At 36.7% G+C, this 20,192-nt stretch overlaps 1 protein-coding gene across 1 annotated transcript; it reads right to left on the bottom strand.

Moving 5' to 3' along the window:
* Positions 1–8,367: 8,367 nt before the first annotated feature.
* Positions 8,368–19,832, bottom strand: LOC146004150 (uncharacterized). The gene is made up of 4 exons (XM_083142815.1): positions 19,705–19,832; positions 12,203–12,296; positions 10,237–10,321; positions 8,368–8,841 (listed from the first exon to the last, which is right to left on the bottom strand). Exons 1-4 carry the CDS (start codon positions 19,748–19,750, stop codon positions 8,368–8,370), a joined length of 699 nt encoding a protein of 232 aa, XP_082998941.1. The 5' UTR covers positions 19,751–19,832.
* Between the last annotated feature and the right edge of the window lie 360 nt (positions 19,833–20,192).

Below are 20,192 nucleotides of genomic sequence, written 5' to 3'. Positions count from 1 at the left end.
GTCTGATGAACAAAAAAAATTTAACAACAGCCTCAGCAAAGCCCGGGTGACAATAGAAAGAGCATTCGGCATGATGAAAGCCCGATGGAGGGCTATATTCACCAAGGCTCTGGAAATAAAACGTTTGGATAGAGCCGTGAAAGTCATCGCAGCATGTGCAATTATGCACAATATTTGTCTCAGTGCAGGTGACATCATCATGGCTGATGAAATAAATAATGAGGAACGTGGACACCGAGGTAGGGAAAATGGAAATGAGGAGAATGGAGACGAGCTGAGGAATCTTCTCTTCGAAATGTATTTGCAAGGACTTGAGAGATGAAGATAAGTAAGAACCTATCACTATGTTTGAGGGAGCACCTTTTCTCTTATCGTTCAAGTGAATTTTTCTCCAGTGGCGGTAATCGAATCAAATGTACTTACTATAAATTCACCACAAATTCCATGTTATCATTCATTCTTACCTGAGAAGGGCTTGGGTGTAAAACATGGTAAGTGACATTTTGTTGATTTCTGAGTTCATTAAGAAAAATTGTTATTGGAAACTACACTGTAGATAAATTGTTTTCTTGTGTTTACCAATTTCAGAATGCTTCACTGAGTTCAATGCAAATTGTATGACATGGCAATTTCACTCGAAAATTGAAGGATTGCACATTTTACATTTACCAAAATGTCACTTACCATGTTTTACACCTGAGCCCTTCATTTGTTTGATCCCATAATGGGTTGGGTTTTTGGGCCAGAGCTATGAGGGCAGTTTCTTTGATTTGTCTTTGTTTCCAATTTGATTCTTGATATATTATTACCATTATGTAGTTTTGTTGTGTTATATGCGAGACTTTCCTTTCATGTTTGATTATATTTGCCCTATCTATTTCTCCTATTCCTGTTTTTTTTTTTTTTTTTTTTGTGTATATCTATCCTCTTCTCTAAGGGGCATTCACATTGTTCGCTGTGTATGCAGTTTGTACTATTTTGTGTAAGGTTATATGGTTTTGTGTCGGATAGTATGTTTCTTAATGATTTCTTTCTGCTGAATGTTGTAATAAGTTGGAAATTTTAACTAATTCTGCATATCTTTTTGGAGAACCCTGGAATATAAAAAGGTAAAGTTTCCCATGCACTTTGTAGCATGCTATGATGTAGGACTTCACACATTCTATCAGTCTCAGTCATGTTGGAGGCGATGTGACCAGCACCACCCTCCAGCTACCTTTACCCCCAGGTACCTATTTTGTTGATGCTGGGTGCACCGCAGAGTTGCTGTATGCGACAAGGTTGGGAAAATTTCAACCTTAGATCACCCAGCCCAGGAATCGAAACAGCTATTCTATGTGGCAATCAGATGCCCTAACCTTGAACTCTATTTTATCTGTCATATGCCCTTGTTCTTACATTAGTTATATGTTATTTGAGCAGATATTCCAGACTATTTGATGGTTGAAGTTTATATCTACCTATTAGCACATCCAGAAATGTCAGTTACTTGCTCAGTTCCCTTTCCATTGTAAATCATAATGGAGCATGGATGTCATCAAAGTGTTGAAATAAGTTACAGATTCATTGTTGGTTCGTTCCCCACCACCCTCAAAATGTATGTTATTCACCTAAAGATAGAGGTGCTCTCTCAACACATTGTGATAGAATTGGGACAATTTGTATTGTATGATATTAAAAGATGAATATTTAGTATGTATGTTTGTGTAATTTGCCAAGGTATTTTCAATTAGTAATCTGTAATTATTTATCCTACACATTTTATATCTGGGAAAAGGCTTTAGGTTATAAATGGTGAAATAATAAGTACACAAATATCAGTTTGTCACCTTAACTGAAATTAGTCACACTAATCTCTGCAGTTAAAGGTAAACTGCTCCCCTGTGCTTAGCACCACGCCATGAAGGCGTATAGGGGGTGTGGTTAATTTTAGAAAAATAAAGGATGAAGTTCCCAATGTGCTTCTAACTGTTAACCCTTTGAAACTTTTCTTATCAGTGTGTGTATATTATGTATAACAGGGTGTCTACCAGACAAGAAATCAACAGGTAGGGCAAGAAATTATGCTCGTGGTCAAGAATTTTTGCAATTTTTTTTTTTCAGTATAGTGAATTTACATTGTTTTATACCTGTACCGGGATTTCATAAAATTGAAAGATTTTTTCACTTTGTTTCTTAAGAATTGCATTCTTGTATGCATGAAGTTTTGTAAAAAATATGTTGCAAGTAACATGGCCATTTCACATCCAGGATGAAGTCTCATGCATTAAGTTTTACATGTATTAATAATTAAAGCATGTCTAAATCTCTTGTTAAAGTACACCTTCAGTTTTCAACTTAAACAACCTTACCGGTTTTTCATCGAATAAAAATATATATTTTCTTAATTTTCAACTATGCCTCAGTAGGGGGTGATTAAATAAATGTTAAAAACAAGGGGGAGGAAGTCATGAAATAGACAAGAATTTTGGATTTATTATTTTGCTAGACCCCCTGTATAAATATTGTGTGCATATTCATTTTATGTAAGTGTATGTTATCACCATTTACAGTTCCTCACTTAGTGTATATAAGTATTGTGTGCATATTCATTTTATGTAAGTGTATGTTATCACCATTTACAGTTCCTCACTTAGTGTATATAAGTATTGTGTGCATATTCATTTTATGTAAGTGTATGTTATCACCATTTACAGTTCCTTACTTTGTGTATATAAATATTGTGTGCAGATTTATTTTATTTCAGTGTATGTTATCATCATTTACAGTTTCTCTATTTGTGATCTCAAATATAAATAATTCACATGCCAGATTTTATTTAATTTCTTCCAACATAACCATATGAATAATGTGATTATATGGTAGTAGTAGGGTTTGTATATGCGTGCAACATAATAATAATTTCTTGTGATTGTACAATATGATTTTCTTCAAAATTAAGAAAGCAAGCCTCCATGTGGTGCTAGATGTCCTAGGTTCAAACTCTGGGTAAGGCATGGATGCATTATTGTGTTCATCCAATCACCTATTTTGTCAATTTACTGTTTATCCTCATGATTAACCCAGAAGTAGAAAAGCCATATAAAATAACCAAAAGAAAATTGACTACATAGTTCAGATTAGTTGTTTGAGGTTCCATCTATTTAGTCTTATCTGTGTTTAACATTACTTTTTTCAAGAACAGTACCAAAACTGTACTTGAGATTCTAAAGTGGGATGCATAAATATTCTCAAGCAAATTGCCATAACCATGTTTTTCCCTTTATTTTATGCCATGAGAGCTTCAAGATGTAGAAATTCGTTCCTTAAAATGTAGGATGAAAGAGAAAAATTACTGAAATTAGTCATGGAAAATTTGGCAAGCAATATTTTAGCATCCTACTGTATTAGCTTTCTCTGTACTGCAGTGGCGGTCCGTGATTTCTACAGCTACGAAAGCACATGCTGTAAGAAATTAAAGCAAGCTCCCTTATGAATTCTTCCATCACTATAATAACTTTTCACGTTTTTTTTATCAACAAATTATTAAAAAAAAATTTAGCTTCTCAATTTGATTCATTACCTTCGGTGTCTGAGCATAATTTCGGAGTGCATGAGAGATTGTGTTTGGTGATGGTCCTGGGATGCTTAAGTAAGCTCTACGTCACCAAAACCTGAACTGCTGCGCACACACACACTATTTTGATGGTGTAATGATGTAGTCTGCTTACAATCTAGGGGTCCCATGTCTTTACCTGGTGGAGGCACATAGTGGCTCCAATCATACTTTGAACTGTAGGTAAATGGACATGAAATCAAAACTGGTAAAAAAAATAGGATGCCAATCAAAGATGTAGAGTATAACTACTCTTGTGCACCTAACCTACTTTTTCACATTGGTCTGAATCTCAATGAAAATATTTTTCATCCAGTAAATCAGACATTGGTAAAAAAAAATATCGTCAAAACTTCTTGATCTTGGGATTTGGATGAAGTGTGTTTCCAGCATGCACCTACATACTCCCCGGCACTTGATAGCTGCTTAAACACACCAAATGAGTTCCAAGGATTCATTCCCTTCGTGTCAATTGGACCACAGTGATTTGGTCAACTGTTAAGGGTGTTTTTAAACATGTTTATGATACAAATTTCAGAATAATGCAAATGAAATTGACTGTGATAACTCATAACACAAAGTTCACTGTAAACAAAGAAAAAAATATTACATTATAAATATTCTTTAGGCAGGTTTAACTTGAAAAGCTATCAGGCTGGAATGAGTAGTGCTCATGCATTCCCTTTGCCAAAGATCTACGAAGGATGACTGTTCTTTTTCCCCAAAGTTTTAGAACAACTGTATTGAATATTAACCTCTAGTCTAGACTTCATGAGGATAACATGAAACTAAAAATAAATTGGCCACATAAACACAGTTAATGAATAGCATGTGTTCTGCTTTGAAAGGGAATGACTCATTCCACGGAATATCCGCCCATGCTATACTGCTGTGAATACTGAAAGGAGAAAAATTAAGTTGTGAACCCCTTTGTTTTTTCTACTAGTCTTGTATAATATCTAAATCAGATTTGAAATACCCATACTATTTGCTTTGTGGAAGATATCAAGAACTCCGGGTTTACACACATGAAATAAACTTTTTTTGAGACTTTGAGAAAAAAAAAATTAAATGTTGTAAATGATTTCATGTCCAGTGAATAATTGCTTCGTATACATGCTTGGGTTCAAAGAACTATGAACTCAGAAGTTTAAAAAATGTTGAATTGACATTATAAAGACAACACTTGAAGAAAAAAAATCATAAAAATTTCAAAATGGTCTACCACAGTTTTGTTGGGGTGATGTGATCCCAGAGCCCACTGATATGCCAATATAATCAGTTATCAGGGTGTCTACCAGTCAATAAATCAACATTGGTGAAGAGAGTTAATAAATTATGCTTTTGGTCAAGAATTTTTGCTTCTTTTTGCAGTACAGTGAATTTACGTTGTTATATACCTGTACTGGAATTTGATAAAATTGAATATTTGGAAATTAAAGTCTTAATAACATTTGTTCATTTAGTTAGTCAAGCACATTCTTGGATGTGAAGTTTTTTTTAAAAAATATTATAGTATTGTTGCCATTCTCTCTCAGAATGAAGCATTAATTTTTACATGCATTAATAAGAAACTGTAAATCTCGTTAAAGTACGGCTTCAGTTTTCATCTTAATTGGCCTTGTGGTAGGGATTTTTCATTGAATAAATATATTTTCTTAATATCCAACTATACCTAAGGGAGGAACAATTAAATATAGGTTTCGAAAAAGGAAAAGGCCAAAAAAGTGTCATGAATGTTGTACTCCCTCTGTCCCATAATTATTGTCCGGTACACCTTTGTTTGATCTCATAATAATTGCCCAAATATTCAAACTGTGACATTGGAGTATACGGAAGAACAAGATGAAACACAGGTATGAGTCATACAACTTTATTACTCAAGGATCAGTACAAATTGTGCTTTCCATCTGCCTCTTCGTCTGTCATTGTTATTTGGCTATGCACAAGCATGATTTACCCTTAGGGTTCCAATAGATTACAGGCCAAAATGCACAGGACTGGCTACCTGGCTGGCTGTTTGACTGTCTTTGATGACTAGGCCATGTTCTAATTGCAACTGGCTAGATTACATGGAAGAGCCAATCTGACAGTTTGGCCATATGAAAATAAACAGTGTGGGGAAAAAAGTTTTATGTCTGTGGTTTCAGTGTTGGTTGTTTTTGTTCGCTTCCCAATAAAAGAAAACTGACCCACGGTGCATTCATTCGCGTTCAGCTCATTAATATTTAGGTACTTATGCAAAATGATGGGATTCGTACATGACAAAAAGTGGTTAGCCGGTAATGAAAATCGTTATTATTACAAGTGCATTAAATGTTTGACATATTTAGGTAAACAAAATATTTATTCACTTCTCAACAAACCCAGCCAGAGGCAGGAAACTGCAGAGGATGATGAATCCTGCAAATCTCATGTATGAATATGCAGTTCATTAAAAAGCTTGTTCGGGATGTATTGATTACGATATTTTCTTTTAAGCCAATCTCTAGTCCATACTTTTCTATTAATTATTTGAACTCTTAATAACAAACGAACTCTCCAGCTTTCTTAAACCCGAAGGTTCATGGCTGCAGCAACACAGGCCTTCCATCTGTCCCTATCCTGAGCAACATCTATATACTCTTTTCTTCCATCCCTACCGATTACCTTTAGGTCCATCTCAACGTTGTCCCTCTATTTTAGTCTTGGCCTTCCTACAGGTAACTTACCATCAGGTTTCCCAACAAGAATCCTGTAAACTCCTCTTTCCTCTCCCATTTGTGCCACATGGCCTGACCACCTAAGTCTTCTTGATGTAATTATTCTAATAATATCTGGACATGAATACAAATTATGTAGTTCTAAATTATGTAACCTCCACTCACCTGTCTGCTCATCCCTTTTAGGTCCAAATATTTTCCTCAGGATCCTATTTTCAAATACTCTCAATTTATGTTCCTCTTTCAATGTAAGGGACCAAGTTTCACATCCATATAATACTACAGGCAAAATTACTGTTTTGTATATTTTATTCTTCTACAATAGTCTTCTGGCTGTCCATCTATTTATCATCTCTCGCATGCGCAATGTCTTTTGGGAACAAAAGTAAACCAACAAGTATGGTAACCAGTATGAGAGGCTAAAACTAGCAGCTGGGTCAGTACCACACAACTAGTGGAAGTCCAACTGGAATATGCAGCAGGTGATTTTGCCTTGTATGATCCAGGTATAACGTTAAGCATCCAGGACCATTTTATGATATCAACTCGATCCTGCCAAAGTACGAGCAATAGATAAAACTAAGGAGACGTGGTTTTTTCCTCCCATAGAAATCACATAGCATTTTAAATATTCCTCATATTTACATTTCTACACATTAGAAAAAATACAACTGGCTGACTTTGGACTCCCAAGATTTCAAACAAGTGAACAAGTCATGTAGTCTGGAATGATGCATTCTTCATTGCTTGTTAAATAGACACTTTCAAACTGCACTAGGTGATGTCACTTCCGACAATTCTGTACTTCAAATCTGCTTTTGCACTTTCTTGTTGCCTGGTTGGGGCACCTTAATGCAGTGATCAGATTGCTGCATTTTAAAAGTAGCTTTGCTACAACTACATTTATCGATAAAGAAGCTCGCTATTCTACTCCTGTTCGATACTTCACTAATTTTTCATTTAAAAAATGGATATTAAAAAAAAGCCCCTAGCAGTCGTACTTACTAGAAAATAGATTCCGATATATTATGATACCCATCATTCTATCATTTTGATAGTAGTATTTCCGCAGTAAGCTATTTTTACTAGAATGTTTGCGAATAATGTGTGCGTATATAAGTGGCAAATTAATTCAAAATTGATAGAGTACAGTAGACTCGCGATTATCCGAGCTTACCTCGGATACGGAAAAACTCTGATAATACGGAGATAATGTGCTAATGAGTCTTAAATGATGAAACAACACTTACAACTGTATAGTAATTATTTATTACTAGTACAACATAAATGAGGTTACTTTTTCCGCTTAGAATAGGCCTAATCAGACAAACACCACCGTAACAATCGGATATACAGACAATGTAATCAACACGTGAAGCGTGGACTGTGACTTGACTTGCGTTAGGAAGTGCGATGTTTTCCAACCACTCCCTCGGTTAATCGTTAGTCTACTGTATTAAAGGTACTAAAATTTGACGTATTTTTCAAATTAACAGATTTATTTATGTTTTTATATCAACATTTTTCTTGACGATAGTCTATATCAGGACCATTTGCACTGCAATTATCTTTTAACCCTAGAAAACTAACCGTTATAGTAGATTTTTTCATCACTGGCAACCAACAAGGGCTGTTAATTGTTTTTCACCAATGACAATTTTATAAAAATATAGTTTTAAATATGTTGAAAGAGATTTAAGTATAAGACTTAATAATATCTCAACATGATGCCCAATTTTCCTGTAATACACAGTCATAAACAGAGATAATACCAGACAAATATACAATGCAATGTTCAAAATAAAATTTGATACTAAAACACCACTGAATAGGTGAACAACTTTCATAAAAGCATCATCAAAAGTAAATAAAAATAGCAATGTAGCGGTATTGTATGTACTGTACAGCAATAGCCTGGTATTATCTTTGCTTATGCCTGCATGAACAAGCAATATCAGAGTTAATATTAATCATTTTACAGAATATTTCCGAACATCTCAGAATATTGGTTTGCCCAGGGAGATAAATAGGGTTGGTGAAACAAAAACTCATGTATCAGATAACATGCTTTTACTTCTTCAATTCTCCAAGTATGTCCTCCATTATACACAGCAGTTTCTGCTGCTGCTCCCTATCCTCTTCATCCTTCTCCTTCAAATATTCTAACAACATGGTTGCAGCATTTTCTTTAAGTTTTCTCTTTTTCCTTTTAGGAGTAGGCACAGTTCCATGTGAAGAGGGTACGAAAGATGATGCTGGGGTGTCTTGCTCATGAAAGGATGTGGTTGGGGTGCGTTGCTGAGGACATGACATGGGTGAATGTGTACGGGGATATTCAGGGGTGCAGGGGGTGGGAGAGGAGGAAAGGAAATGTGAAATGTTGAAGGAAGGAGGAGGAGGAGAAGAAGATGAATCTATGAGCAGCACAGGAGATATTATATGGATATCTCCCATGAAGGCATCTATCTCTTCATAAAAGGGCCAACTTTGTGGCCCCAAGTCCCCATCCTCTGTACTCCTGCCACTAGGAGGACATTTAATTTCCTGTAAAACAAATGAAAAACAAAACCTTGTAATACAGTCCTGGCAAAATATATGTCATGCAATTTAAACAAATAGTAGCTGTAATGATGAAACTTTGAGTCTATATTTTGTCCAGTTCGACTCCATAAATTTCAGTACCTACCTACGCAGTTGATATTTAGAAATTTTAATGTGAGTGGTAAAATATAACTGCCAACAACATTTTAATTATTCTTTACAATGAGTTATCAAACAATTTCCAAGAGGAATTCATTATACTGTAATACAGCCTTGAGCGAAAAAAAACACCCACCATCGAAAATATCTAAGTCGAAATCTGCACATTGTGACAAGGCAGGGGCAGTGTAGCAAACCTCATGCATGAGAAAGTAACATCACCAGTACATTGAAGTCTTGGTGATGTTACAATATACAGGGGATGGACAAAAATATTGAAACACCATGAAACACCATATCAGAATGGATGATATAGAAGCACAATTGTTCTACTTGGAAATCGGACAAGGTGCGACATTTGTTTGTTTTGTGCCGTGAGATAGGGCCCTGTCGGACTGGTAGGAGTCTACAGTTGCGCTGTAGATAGCGTGGACTGCAGTTGATACTGAATCATGTCCGAGCTGACAGTGATTCAAAGAGAGCAAATTGTTGCTACCAAAGTAGCCATGTTATTTGGCATATCGAGAGGGACTCTATCCAAGATCATGACAACATAATAATGTGTCCGGAAAGACATCAGATAAACACCTGCACCGAAGAAAATGTACATTAGAGTGACAGAGACAGGAGGACACTGAGGAGGATTATGACCATGTTTTGCATGAAGAATGGAGCAAGATCCCATTATCCACCATCCAGGACTTGTTTTTGTCCATTCCTCGGAGACTGCAGGCTGTTTTCGAAGATAAAGGCAGTCCTGCACCTTATTACCTACAGCATTCCAGCTTTTCTTCGCAGGTGTTTCCATATTTTTGTCCATCCCCTGCATGTATTTACTTATTTCTGAAGAATAATTACAAATTACAAACCTACCCAGAGTAGGTTCGCATCCTGTGTGTGGCTGGCCTTACACAGTTTCAATATTTTAAATTCCATTTTTCGAAGGGCAAAGTCATGAATTTTCACAAAACACTTCCCCCTTACAAAACCACAAGTTAAAAAAAAATATGTGTGGATTATTACACATCATAGAATTGAATGTAAATGTAACAAGCAAACAAACTTTGTAGGCCAACCTGAATAAAAAATAATTATAAATCTCCAAAGAGTCGTACATGACACAAACAAATAGTAAACACTTGTATAATTGCGTAATGAATAGTGTGAAAAAAAGGAGGGGGAGGGGTTGTACTGACTGTTTAAAGATATTTCGTGAAATTTAATATGAAGATAAAGTACCTTGTACTTCTGCAGAAGGTTCTGCCACTTCTTCCTTAGGTGTCCAGTGCTATCAGCATGAAGACCTAATTCTTCAGCTACTTTCCTGGAAGAAAAAAGAATTGCTGTCTTATATCTTGTTGTCTGTGTATCCAATATAAACTTTTCTATGACTATGGCACTTCCAGCATTGTTAAATTGTTATCGGTTAACTTTATTTTACTTCGCTTTTTGTGCCACTTTTGTGAAAATGAGGGTCAAAAGGGCTAAATAAAAATCAAAGAAGGAGAAAGGAAACACCAGGTGCATGGATAAAGTTGCGAAAATTCAATTTTTTTCACTGTCTGAGGAGTGTTTCCTTTCTCCTCCTTTCATTTATATATACGTATATTTAATGTAATATATGTAAGATTAGTGAATAGAAGCTCTTTCTGTTAAGGGATACATTAAATATATATATATATATATATATATATATATATATATATATATATATACAAATACTTACCACACGAATAGAAATAATTCAATATTTCGCGATCTGAGTCGCATTTTCAAGACGGTAGAAAAAAGATCGACGACACTTTGAGTAGAGGCACAGAATACTGACCGTAGCGTCTCTATTTATCCGCCCTTCTGGCACCATTTCTAACCCTATTCCTGTATATATATATATATATATATATATATATATATATATATATATATATATTACAAAATATATTATATTATAAAATACACAGTATATTATATCGACTGTCCTTCATTTAAAATTCGATTGCTAATTGAAGATTTTAATGTACTACCAATGCTATGAACAGCAGTAACTTGCGTGACTAGGGGCAAAAGTTAAGAGCCATTAAGAAGATAAAAGCTTCTTATATAAAATCCACATATAAATGCTATTAGATGTATTATAAACATTTGTATACTTTGCGGTAGCTGACAAGTTGATGAGAAATTGAGAAAAAATAACAACAACAAGTCTGACTAATATCTGTGTTCTGGGGATTGCTGGGTTCCGTTCAGTTACCTTGGAGACTAGGATCTTTGTTGTCCATTTTTTATGTATGTTTCTGATATTATTCCAGCAAAGTATACAAACTACTCCCAAACTAATTGTTTATGTTCATTGTTAGAACAAAAATCCCCCCACCCTGGAAAAGTTTGGTGGGGGGGATTTCAAGACAAGATCATTGGTCAGGGTATTCCCCCTCCCCTGCAAGTTCAGACCCTGCTCACAAGAATTACAATAGTACATGGTGAAAAAATATTACAAGTTTGAATCTTTGATTGAATAACTTCCCTGCAGAATGGATTCCAATCAGTAGTTTAAATACAAGATAAATAACTGTCCCAAAAATTATTTTGCCAGAACAACAGGATACCTTTAAAAAAAAACGGATGTTCCCCGATTTTACAGGACATCTGGGAACGCTTGGGCCAGTTCCGAAAGTCGCACAACTTTAACGCGTTAGATGAGGTGCTTTGTGAGGTTCCTAATGTTGTACCAAAAGTCTCATACCGTTGAGTTTCGTGCAAGAACGAGATCCACCAAACGCACTGGCTAGAAGGCTGGTTTGCAGCTTGCAGACAACGGGCATGCATGAAGGCTTTAACTGCGCCAGTTCGGAAAATGTATTATAATCTTAACAGAGAGCGATGTGAAGCAACATGCACAAGGTGAGTGTGCCTTAACTGTTCTTGCAATGTTTATTTCGGCCAGGACATGCCTTCCGCTGGATGCGATGCTGAAACTCACTCTAAACAAAATTCTGCACCTGCGCTTTCATCTAGAGCATCCCATAAGTCTGTCAAATAACCCATTCAAGAGTCCAGTTTTCTTAGTTCAATTCGTAAATACTTTCAGAATGCACCCCTTGTTACATACATTCTTCCAATTGCCTTCCTGATTAAAATGCAAAATGTAAATTAATTTCCCATCAAAGGAAATTCATGAAATTGATATTCCTGAAGTAATACTTACATCCAACCCAGTTTAGCAGAACCTCGTTTCCCCGTAAAGAGATGCTGGTACTTCCTTCTCGCAGCAATAAATTTCAGTGTCATTTCAATAGACCCTAAAAAAATGAAATTTGTATTGTTTACTTTCCTGGCATGAGTGCAAGTTAATACACCTACTGTAATAAAAATCTACCCAATACAAGAATTAAAAAGGTAATTTACATCTGTATGAAAACAATTAGGGAATAATTTAATATAAATTACACACACACGCACTTGTATTTAATCAATAACTATGATAGTTTGTATTTTATCCTAACCTAACTACGAAACCATATATTAAAAAAAAAAGTAATAAGTTTGGGAATAATCTATACTGTGCCCTGCTAGAAATCTGCATTAATACCATGGTAGAATCATGGTTAGAAAATATCTCTGCGTTTGGTTCTGGGAAAAATTCTTAAAACAGACACTACAGCTTTCATGCTTCAATGAATAATGTTATCAGCTAGTTGGAGGCAAGGTTAACTTTAGATAAGTTTAACCAAATATATCAAATCTTTCAGAAAAACAAGAGAGTTAGATACCACTATTCTCACGAAAGTGGTTTAGGGCAGAATAGGAATCGGGATTTGAAAACTAATGTGAGCATATTTTATCCATCCACTTACCAGTTACATTTCTAATAGTGATTATTAACATTTGTGGATAAAGTTATGGTATAATTACAGAACACCGGGAGTATCTCAGATTGCTTTCAAATTTGGTATACTCACTAATTTTGACCTCAAAATCACGAATCTGCAGTTAAAAATTGGCGGTCATGTCTAGAAAATGTGAAATACCATGCATACATTACCACTATGATTGGCGATACTAATGGTCGCCATTTTGACTTTGTGAACAAGTGAAGTTCGCTATCTGTCAACATTCAGGGTATTCATAAACATAGTTTTTGAACGCTAATCATTGCAAAAAAAATTGTTGTTTCCTTCATAAATCGCCGGTGTTTACTTCTTTCACGGACCCCCTTATTTCTACTTATTCGTATTTTCTAGACGTGCCCACCAATTTTTAACTGCAGATTCGTGATTAGGATGCCAAAATTAGCGCATATGCAGAATTTGAAAGCAATCGGAGATACTCCCGGGGCACAAGTTCCTTTTGTTTTATTGCGATTTCATTGTACTATGAAGGCAATTTTAACATGTTTAGATTTCAGTTTACTTCTATTAACACATACTGCAGAGTTTTAGCAATTACTTAAAATATTGTTCAAAATATGCTTTCCTCGTTAGGTTAGGCAGTCCAGGTTTGGTTCTCTTAGCAGTTCCTAAATACTTCTACATTAATTCCCACTAGTCTACGATACTTACAGTCATTTGTCAACGGAAAACACATTGTCTATGGCAAGTGCACATGCTTGTGTAAGGTAATTTCTGATGTTTTATTTGTCAACATAAATAACTTTTCCAAAATTCAAACAGTGCTCATTACTTTAAGGAAGCTTCAAATTTTGTACGACAATGATTGCCAAAATTCTACGATAATTAGTCGTTACCCTGGCATGCTTTACACTTGAAGTTTCATAGAATTAAACAGCCGGGAACGGTTCAGATTGTTTTATGATTTGTCCTAGCACAAAGACTCGTAGAATTTTGAAAATCATTATCACACGAAATTTGAATTTATGTTGGAAAAAAACTTGAAAATTACCTTATGCACTTCTCATGGACAAGATAATCATAGGAATGAATGTGGAAGTACATCGGAACCTTTGTAGAATGCATTTAGGGACTTGATTGTAATGCTAAGAGAACCAAACCTAACATAACCACAAAAGCATATATCGAACAAAACCTTACGTAATTGCTAAAACTCTGCAGTATGTGTTAAGCTGTTAACAGACGTACATTGAAATCGAACAATGCAAAACTTGCATTCGTAGCATGATGAAAGGTATGACTTGAGATGACCGGACCACTCTCAGATTTTCTTCATATTTGACATACTCACTAATTGAGGCCTCCTAATCACGAATCTGAAGTTAAAATTTGTCAGCCACGTCTAGAAATTGCGAACCATTGATGCTAGCCTCACAAACCATTGGCACTAGCCCCACGAACCATTGGTGCATGGTTAGGTAGGCAAACGTAGTTAAAATTTGGTGTCGTGGTAGTATCAGGAATATATATATTTTTGGTTGTGAAACAAAATTAAAAATCGCGAAAATCGACAGTTTCCATTCCGAAAACTAACGCCTTGTTTTCGCTTATTTTGCAATTTCTACATGTTTCCGATAAAACTTCAGATTCGTGATTTGGAGGCCTCAATTAGTGAGTACGCCAATATGAAAAAAATCGGGAGAGGGGTCCGGTCATCTCAAGTCGTTCCATTTGCTTATTCAAGTTAGGTAAACAAAATTTCAGCAATCATATTGCTTCCATGCATGAAATTGACGAAAATAATAATAAAATATCCTGATGCTTACTGGTTAGAGGTGAATTATCAAACTTATTTTCACCACGTGGTAAGGTAAGAACAAAGGAGCTTGTTTCCGAATACTTGCTGGACCGAATTACCGTAAATCCTCGAACACAAGCGAGGAATGCAACAAGAGTTGCTTCAAAACTAAAATTATCAAACCTCGACTGGATGTACTTTCATTACATACAGAGCACCAATTATCATTGTTTATGCACAAATGGCTCAAGTTATCACCACGTGACATAAATGAGCTTGTTCCCGGATATTTTCAACTACGCGAAATAATGCATCGTGGTTCCCTATATTTATATTCCAATCTTTGGTAAAGAAGTATAAATGAAAATATTTAATCATTTCTTAAGGGCCAATTTTTCAATGTCCTGTTAATATTTCTGTTAACTAACTGCCAGTTGGAGATAACAGCCAGTCTTAACCAGCACCGGGTTTTTCAATGTGAAAGTAACTGCCAGTTAACTAAACCATGGTTCGTTTTCCGAAACAGTGTGTTGGCAATTCTGAAGGACGGAAATTACAGGAAATCGATCTGCACGCCATCTGTTAGTATAGTTTCAAACCGCGTCGACTGGCACACAGCCTGGCGTTTAAATATAGAACTACAAGCGCGCCACGCTCGAAAGCACGTTATTGCATTGTGAAACGATAGGAACAATGGCTGCGAATCCATTTTCTATGCTTACGAAATAAATTAACGAAAAACAGCACTACAAATTTGGTTTTCTTCTAATAAAGGCCAATTCCACGTGGGGGAAATTATGTTATGAGGCGCAACCGCAGATACTTTCTTGTAGAAGAAGCGTGAAGAACTCGAAAGTCGAGGCATTAATAATACCTGTTTGTTGATATAAACAATATTATTATTATTATTAATATGTAAATATTGTACATTTGACTGCATGCTTTGTACCTCTCTATGCATGTTGTTGAGCGAAAAAACAACATGTTAATAATTAGTAAGCACGCTTTCTAAACTTCTACAAATATGAAGGTACGAGTAAAAATAATATTAAAATTTACTGTAAAATTTATCCGAGATCATTCAACAATAAAGCGTGAATTGAATGCAACACACGTATAGCTCGACCACAAGGAAAAAAACCTTCCGTCCAAAGCGTTCGCGCAACTTCCCTGCCGTTATCGGTGTTCGGGGCAGTGTTGCCAGGTAAGATTTGAAAAATTCGGGAGATTGTTCCTTGGGAAACCAGAAGATCTGCTACAAAATCCGTTGATCTAATAGTAGCGGATGAAGGACGTTCTTGGGGGCGGAGGGGCGGCATAGTCGTGCGCACTGGGAGGGGGGGGGGGTGAAGGCGAGTGGCGCGCATTGTTTACGGTGTAAACGTCACAGATACTTTTGTAACAATGGTGCTAAACCCAGCACCCTGTGTTTGGCGAAAATATACCGAAGATCTCCATTTCAGGAGTGGACATGTTTCAAACAAAAGAAAGTAAACCGCCCGAGGGAACCGACCAACATCTTTCATCTCTTCCGCATTTTCCGGTTAGAGGGTGCGTGGAAAGACCCTCAAATTTGCCCTTTCTGAGCACCGACATAAGGGGTTTGCGATGCCTCTATTATCGCGAAGAATTTTTATGACAGGAAATGATAGAAAGTTGTGTTCACAGATGAAGCTAACGTGCCGCCTTTCGTTGTCGGCGATTTTCCACGATCTTTCAAGTCGAATGCTAACAATAACAAATCAATTTGTCTTCTGCTGGTGTTCGGTGTACAGCTATCGATAGGGGTGGGCACGCGTCCTGCACCATAATGAGAAAATGCATTACGTATGTGAAATATATTTGGTGAATTAGACAACATGTCTTCCTCAATAATTCAAGATAGCAACGCTTATGCTAGGGTGCCACCCATCCTAGATATATATACACACACACACACCCACAAACACATACATGTATAACATAATTTGCCCACGCTAAGAAGTCAGTGTTCCTACCTAGTAAGGCAAGGACCTTTCACTGTGTTTGTGTCACTTCATCCATTTCATCAGTTTTTCATTCATCCATATTGTCGTACTTACCCGTAGAGGCACAAAAGCGACGTAAAATAACTAAAATAGAAATAGAGTTTAGGGTGGGATAAAATACAGCCATCTAAAATAGTAATGTAGTACAGTGGGATCCATGAGTATTATCGTGCAAATTGTCCATCACCATGTTCGTGCACTTTATTTGACACAATAAGAGCTTCAAGAATTAAAAGAAAACTCAAAACAAGCTGTTGACAACTTCTGCACCAGCATACATAAAAATCCATCGCTTAAAACACGTAGGATGTAAGAGAAAAATTAATGAAAGTAGTCATGGACAATTTGCACGGTAATACTAATGGATCCCACTGTACAAGTAATAAAATAATGTCCTAGTACAATTGAGTAGCGTTTGACACAATTTCACAGTTCAAACAGCACTTTTCACGGCTGAGTGGAGTTCCACTCCACATCCCCCTTCATGTTCAAGTAAGATGAGCAGGAAACGTGATTTTAAGCTGGCCGTTGGAGGTTCCATAGCAATAGTTTATTAAGGAATTCTCCCGAGAAATCAAAAGGCCTGGCAACGCTGAAGTGAGCCAGCGCGAATGTTGCTTCTTCCTGCTCTTTCTTGCACCCGCCGGCGCGATGTGCTTCTGCGCAGGTTTTTTTGCTTGTGGTTCCACTATAATAAATAATTGACAAGAAAAAAAATACCCGTGACCAGGACTCGAACTCATATTACAAAACACAACACGCTCCGAAAGGTGGCGCCGCTAACCACTACACCAAATTACTGTTTGGAGATTGTCTCGCCTAGTAGACGGGATATCCTGGCAACAAATTCTCTAACACAACCTTGCGAAGCTAATTCTAGGAACTTCCATATTCGCATGGACGTTGGTAAGCTCTGCCAAACAAAACAAGTATGTTTCTGTACCAATTTAAAAGTTTTATGAATCATATCTTGTTTAATCTGACAGTGAAGTTGCGAGTGTGGAACTTGGATAGCTGCACGAGGCATCCATGTTGCTTCGTAACTTCCAGTTAGGATGGTAACTGCAAGAAGAAGTACCAGTAAAGATAATCGCCACCAGAGTTCCAGTTCCGAGCTAACTGTACATTGAAAAACCGAAATTTTCACTAACTTCCAGTTACGTGCTAACAAGAACCTTAACTGAACATTGAAAAACCGGCCCTTAAAATATTTGCGATTAAATTTTTTGCATGCGATGATGTGAAAAAAAAAGACACAAACTTGCATGAGAGGGGACACCCCCCACCTATTGTTTTCCGGGTAATCATGTACAATTGGGTTGTATTAATACGCATGCGCGAGATCCATGCATTTTGTGCGGCGGAAGATCTACAACGTTGCCAGTTCTCTTTGTAGCGTCTTGGCTGGCATTAGGGGTGTGTAGGTGGCAGCACGCATATTAATGAGCAATTCCACATTACAATATCTACCGGTATCATGGGTATTTGTTGTTGCAAATGTTTGCTCGGAAATTCACGTTTTGCGAGGTGGAAGATCTCCAACGTTGCCAGTTCTCTCCTTTTTAGCATCTTTGCTGTCATTATGGGTGTGAGGGAAAGATTTTTTGGGGTCGGGACGGGAATTTTTAAAATGCCAACATTCCCTGCATTCAGGATGGGAAAAAATCGTCATTTCCGGACCAACTCAGGAAATTTTCAGAAAAGGAAGTTGTCGAAATTTCCAGAACTTCTATAAATCTCGAATTGTACAGTGGGATCCATGAGTATTACCGTGCAAATTGTCCATGACTATTTTCATTATTATTATTTTTTAAAATTTTATGTGTTTTAAGGGATGGATTTTTATGTATGCTGGTGAAGAAGTTGTCAACAGCTTGTTTTGAGTTTTCTTTTAATTCTTGAAGCTGTTATTGGGTCAAATAAAGTGCACGAACATGATGATGGACAATTTGCAAGGTAATACTCATGGATCCCACTATACACGTCATTTTTACCTTAAGTCATTGTTTTTGCATTTCTGGAATAAAAACTAACAATTTCCGATAATTTTCACACACTTCATTTTAAAACGACCATTCGGCATTTCTCGACTGCTTAGGATAACGAAAAGTCGGGAAATCATTTCCCGAATTAGGGATCGGAACGGGAAATTTTTTCCCCGATATCCGGTCCCGACTTTTCGGAATCCCGCACATTCCTCAAATGATGTAAATGCTGTGTACGGGATCCCGAAAAGTTGTGACCGGATATCGGGGAAAAAATTTCCCGTTCCGATCCCTAATTCGGGAAATGATTTCCCGACTTTTCGTTATCAAAAGCAGTCGAGAAATGCCGAATGGTCGTTTTAAAATGAAGTGTGTGAAAATTATCGGAAATTGTTAGTTTTTATTCCAGAAATGCAAAAACAATGACTTAAGGTAAAAATGACGTGTACAATTCGAGAATTGTAGAAGTTCGGGAAATGTCTACCACTTCCTTTCCGGAAAATTTCCTGACTTGGTCCGGAAATGGCGAATTTTTCACATCCCGAATGCAGGTAATATCGGGATTTCAAAAATTCCCGTCCCGACCCAAAAAAAATCTTACCCTCACACCCCTAATGACAGCGAAGATGCCAGAAAGAAGAGAACTGGCAACGTTGGAGATCTTCCACCTCGCAAAAGTCTGCAACAAGAAATACCCACGATACCGGTAGATATTGGAATGTGTAATTGCTCATTAATATACGTACTGCCACCTACACACCCCTCATGCCAGCGTAAGATGCTGCAAAGAGATCTGGCAACGTTGTAGATCTTCTGCCTCGCGAAATGCATGGATCTCGCGCATGCGTATTAATACAACCCAATTGTACATGATTACCTGAACTTTGCTCTTCCAAGTTAATTTTCACACATTCCGCAACACGGTTTACGATTGCGGAAAAAAGAAAAATTGCTTTCTCACTTTTTCACTACATAAGAAAGAAACCATGCATATATGAATAAAACCAATAAAAAAAATACATAGTATTTTCAAAACTTGTTATACTTACATTTCCACACAATGGAAGGACCAGCTGGTTGACTTCCGACGTCCATTTTTTCAAACAAGCGAAAAGCAAGCACAGAAGTACAAGGCCGTGTCCGGATTGCGAAATTTCTCTTTCCACATATCCCAGGACCCGCACCGGAAGTGATAATGAAATCCAGATTCCGGGGCCTCACAAAATCAGAGTAGCCAACCCAGAAAAATAAATAGATTTAGAAAGAAGCTACGGACGTACGCGAATATGTCGTTTTCTTTAAACAAAAATGAGAGTTGTTAGTTAGCAACATTGCGACTGAAAGGCACAAGCACAGTTTAGGGCGGATTAGGGACACAAGCAAACGCAAATACAAACTTCGTGGCAAAGATGTCGCATTTGCTTCTGGAAATTTTTCTCTGCGACATTTGTGCAAAAACCTACAAATAAATATAAAGAGCCATTGAATGCACATGCCAAATGAGCTCATAAATGTACAACAAATTAAGTTAAGAGTG

The sequence above is a fragment of the Lepisma saccharinum genome, chromosome 21 (genome assembly GCF_977018435.1).
Source record: "Lepisma saccharinum chromosome 21, izLepSacc3.1, whole genome shotgun sequence".
Classification (NCBI taxonomy): domain Eukaryota; kingdom Metazoa; phylum Arthropoda; class Insecta; order Zygentoma; family Lepismatidae; genus Lepisma; species Lepisma saccharinum.
This window is presented reverse-complemented; position numbering and strand designations above follow the sequence as displayed.

What these genes read in the sequence shown, in the direction of transcription:
- LOC146004150 (XM_083142815.1), bottom strand. Translation starts at nt 19,750, where the DNA reads ATGGACGTCGGAAGTCAACCAGCTGGTCCTTCCATTGTGTGGAAAT. An exon ending in TCCTTCCATTGTGTGGAAAT is followed by an intron (nt 12,297 to 19,704) that starts GTAAGTATAACA and finishes TCATTTTTTTAG; the next exon opens with GGTCTATTGAAATGACACTG. An exon ending in TCTGCTAAACTGGGTTGGAT is followed by an intron (nt 10,322 to 12,202) that starts GTAAGTATTACT and finishes TTTTTCTTCCAG; the next exon opens with GAAAGTAGCTGAAGAATTAG.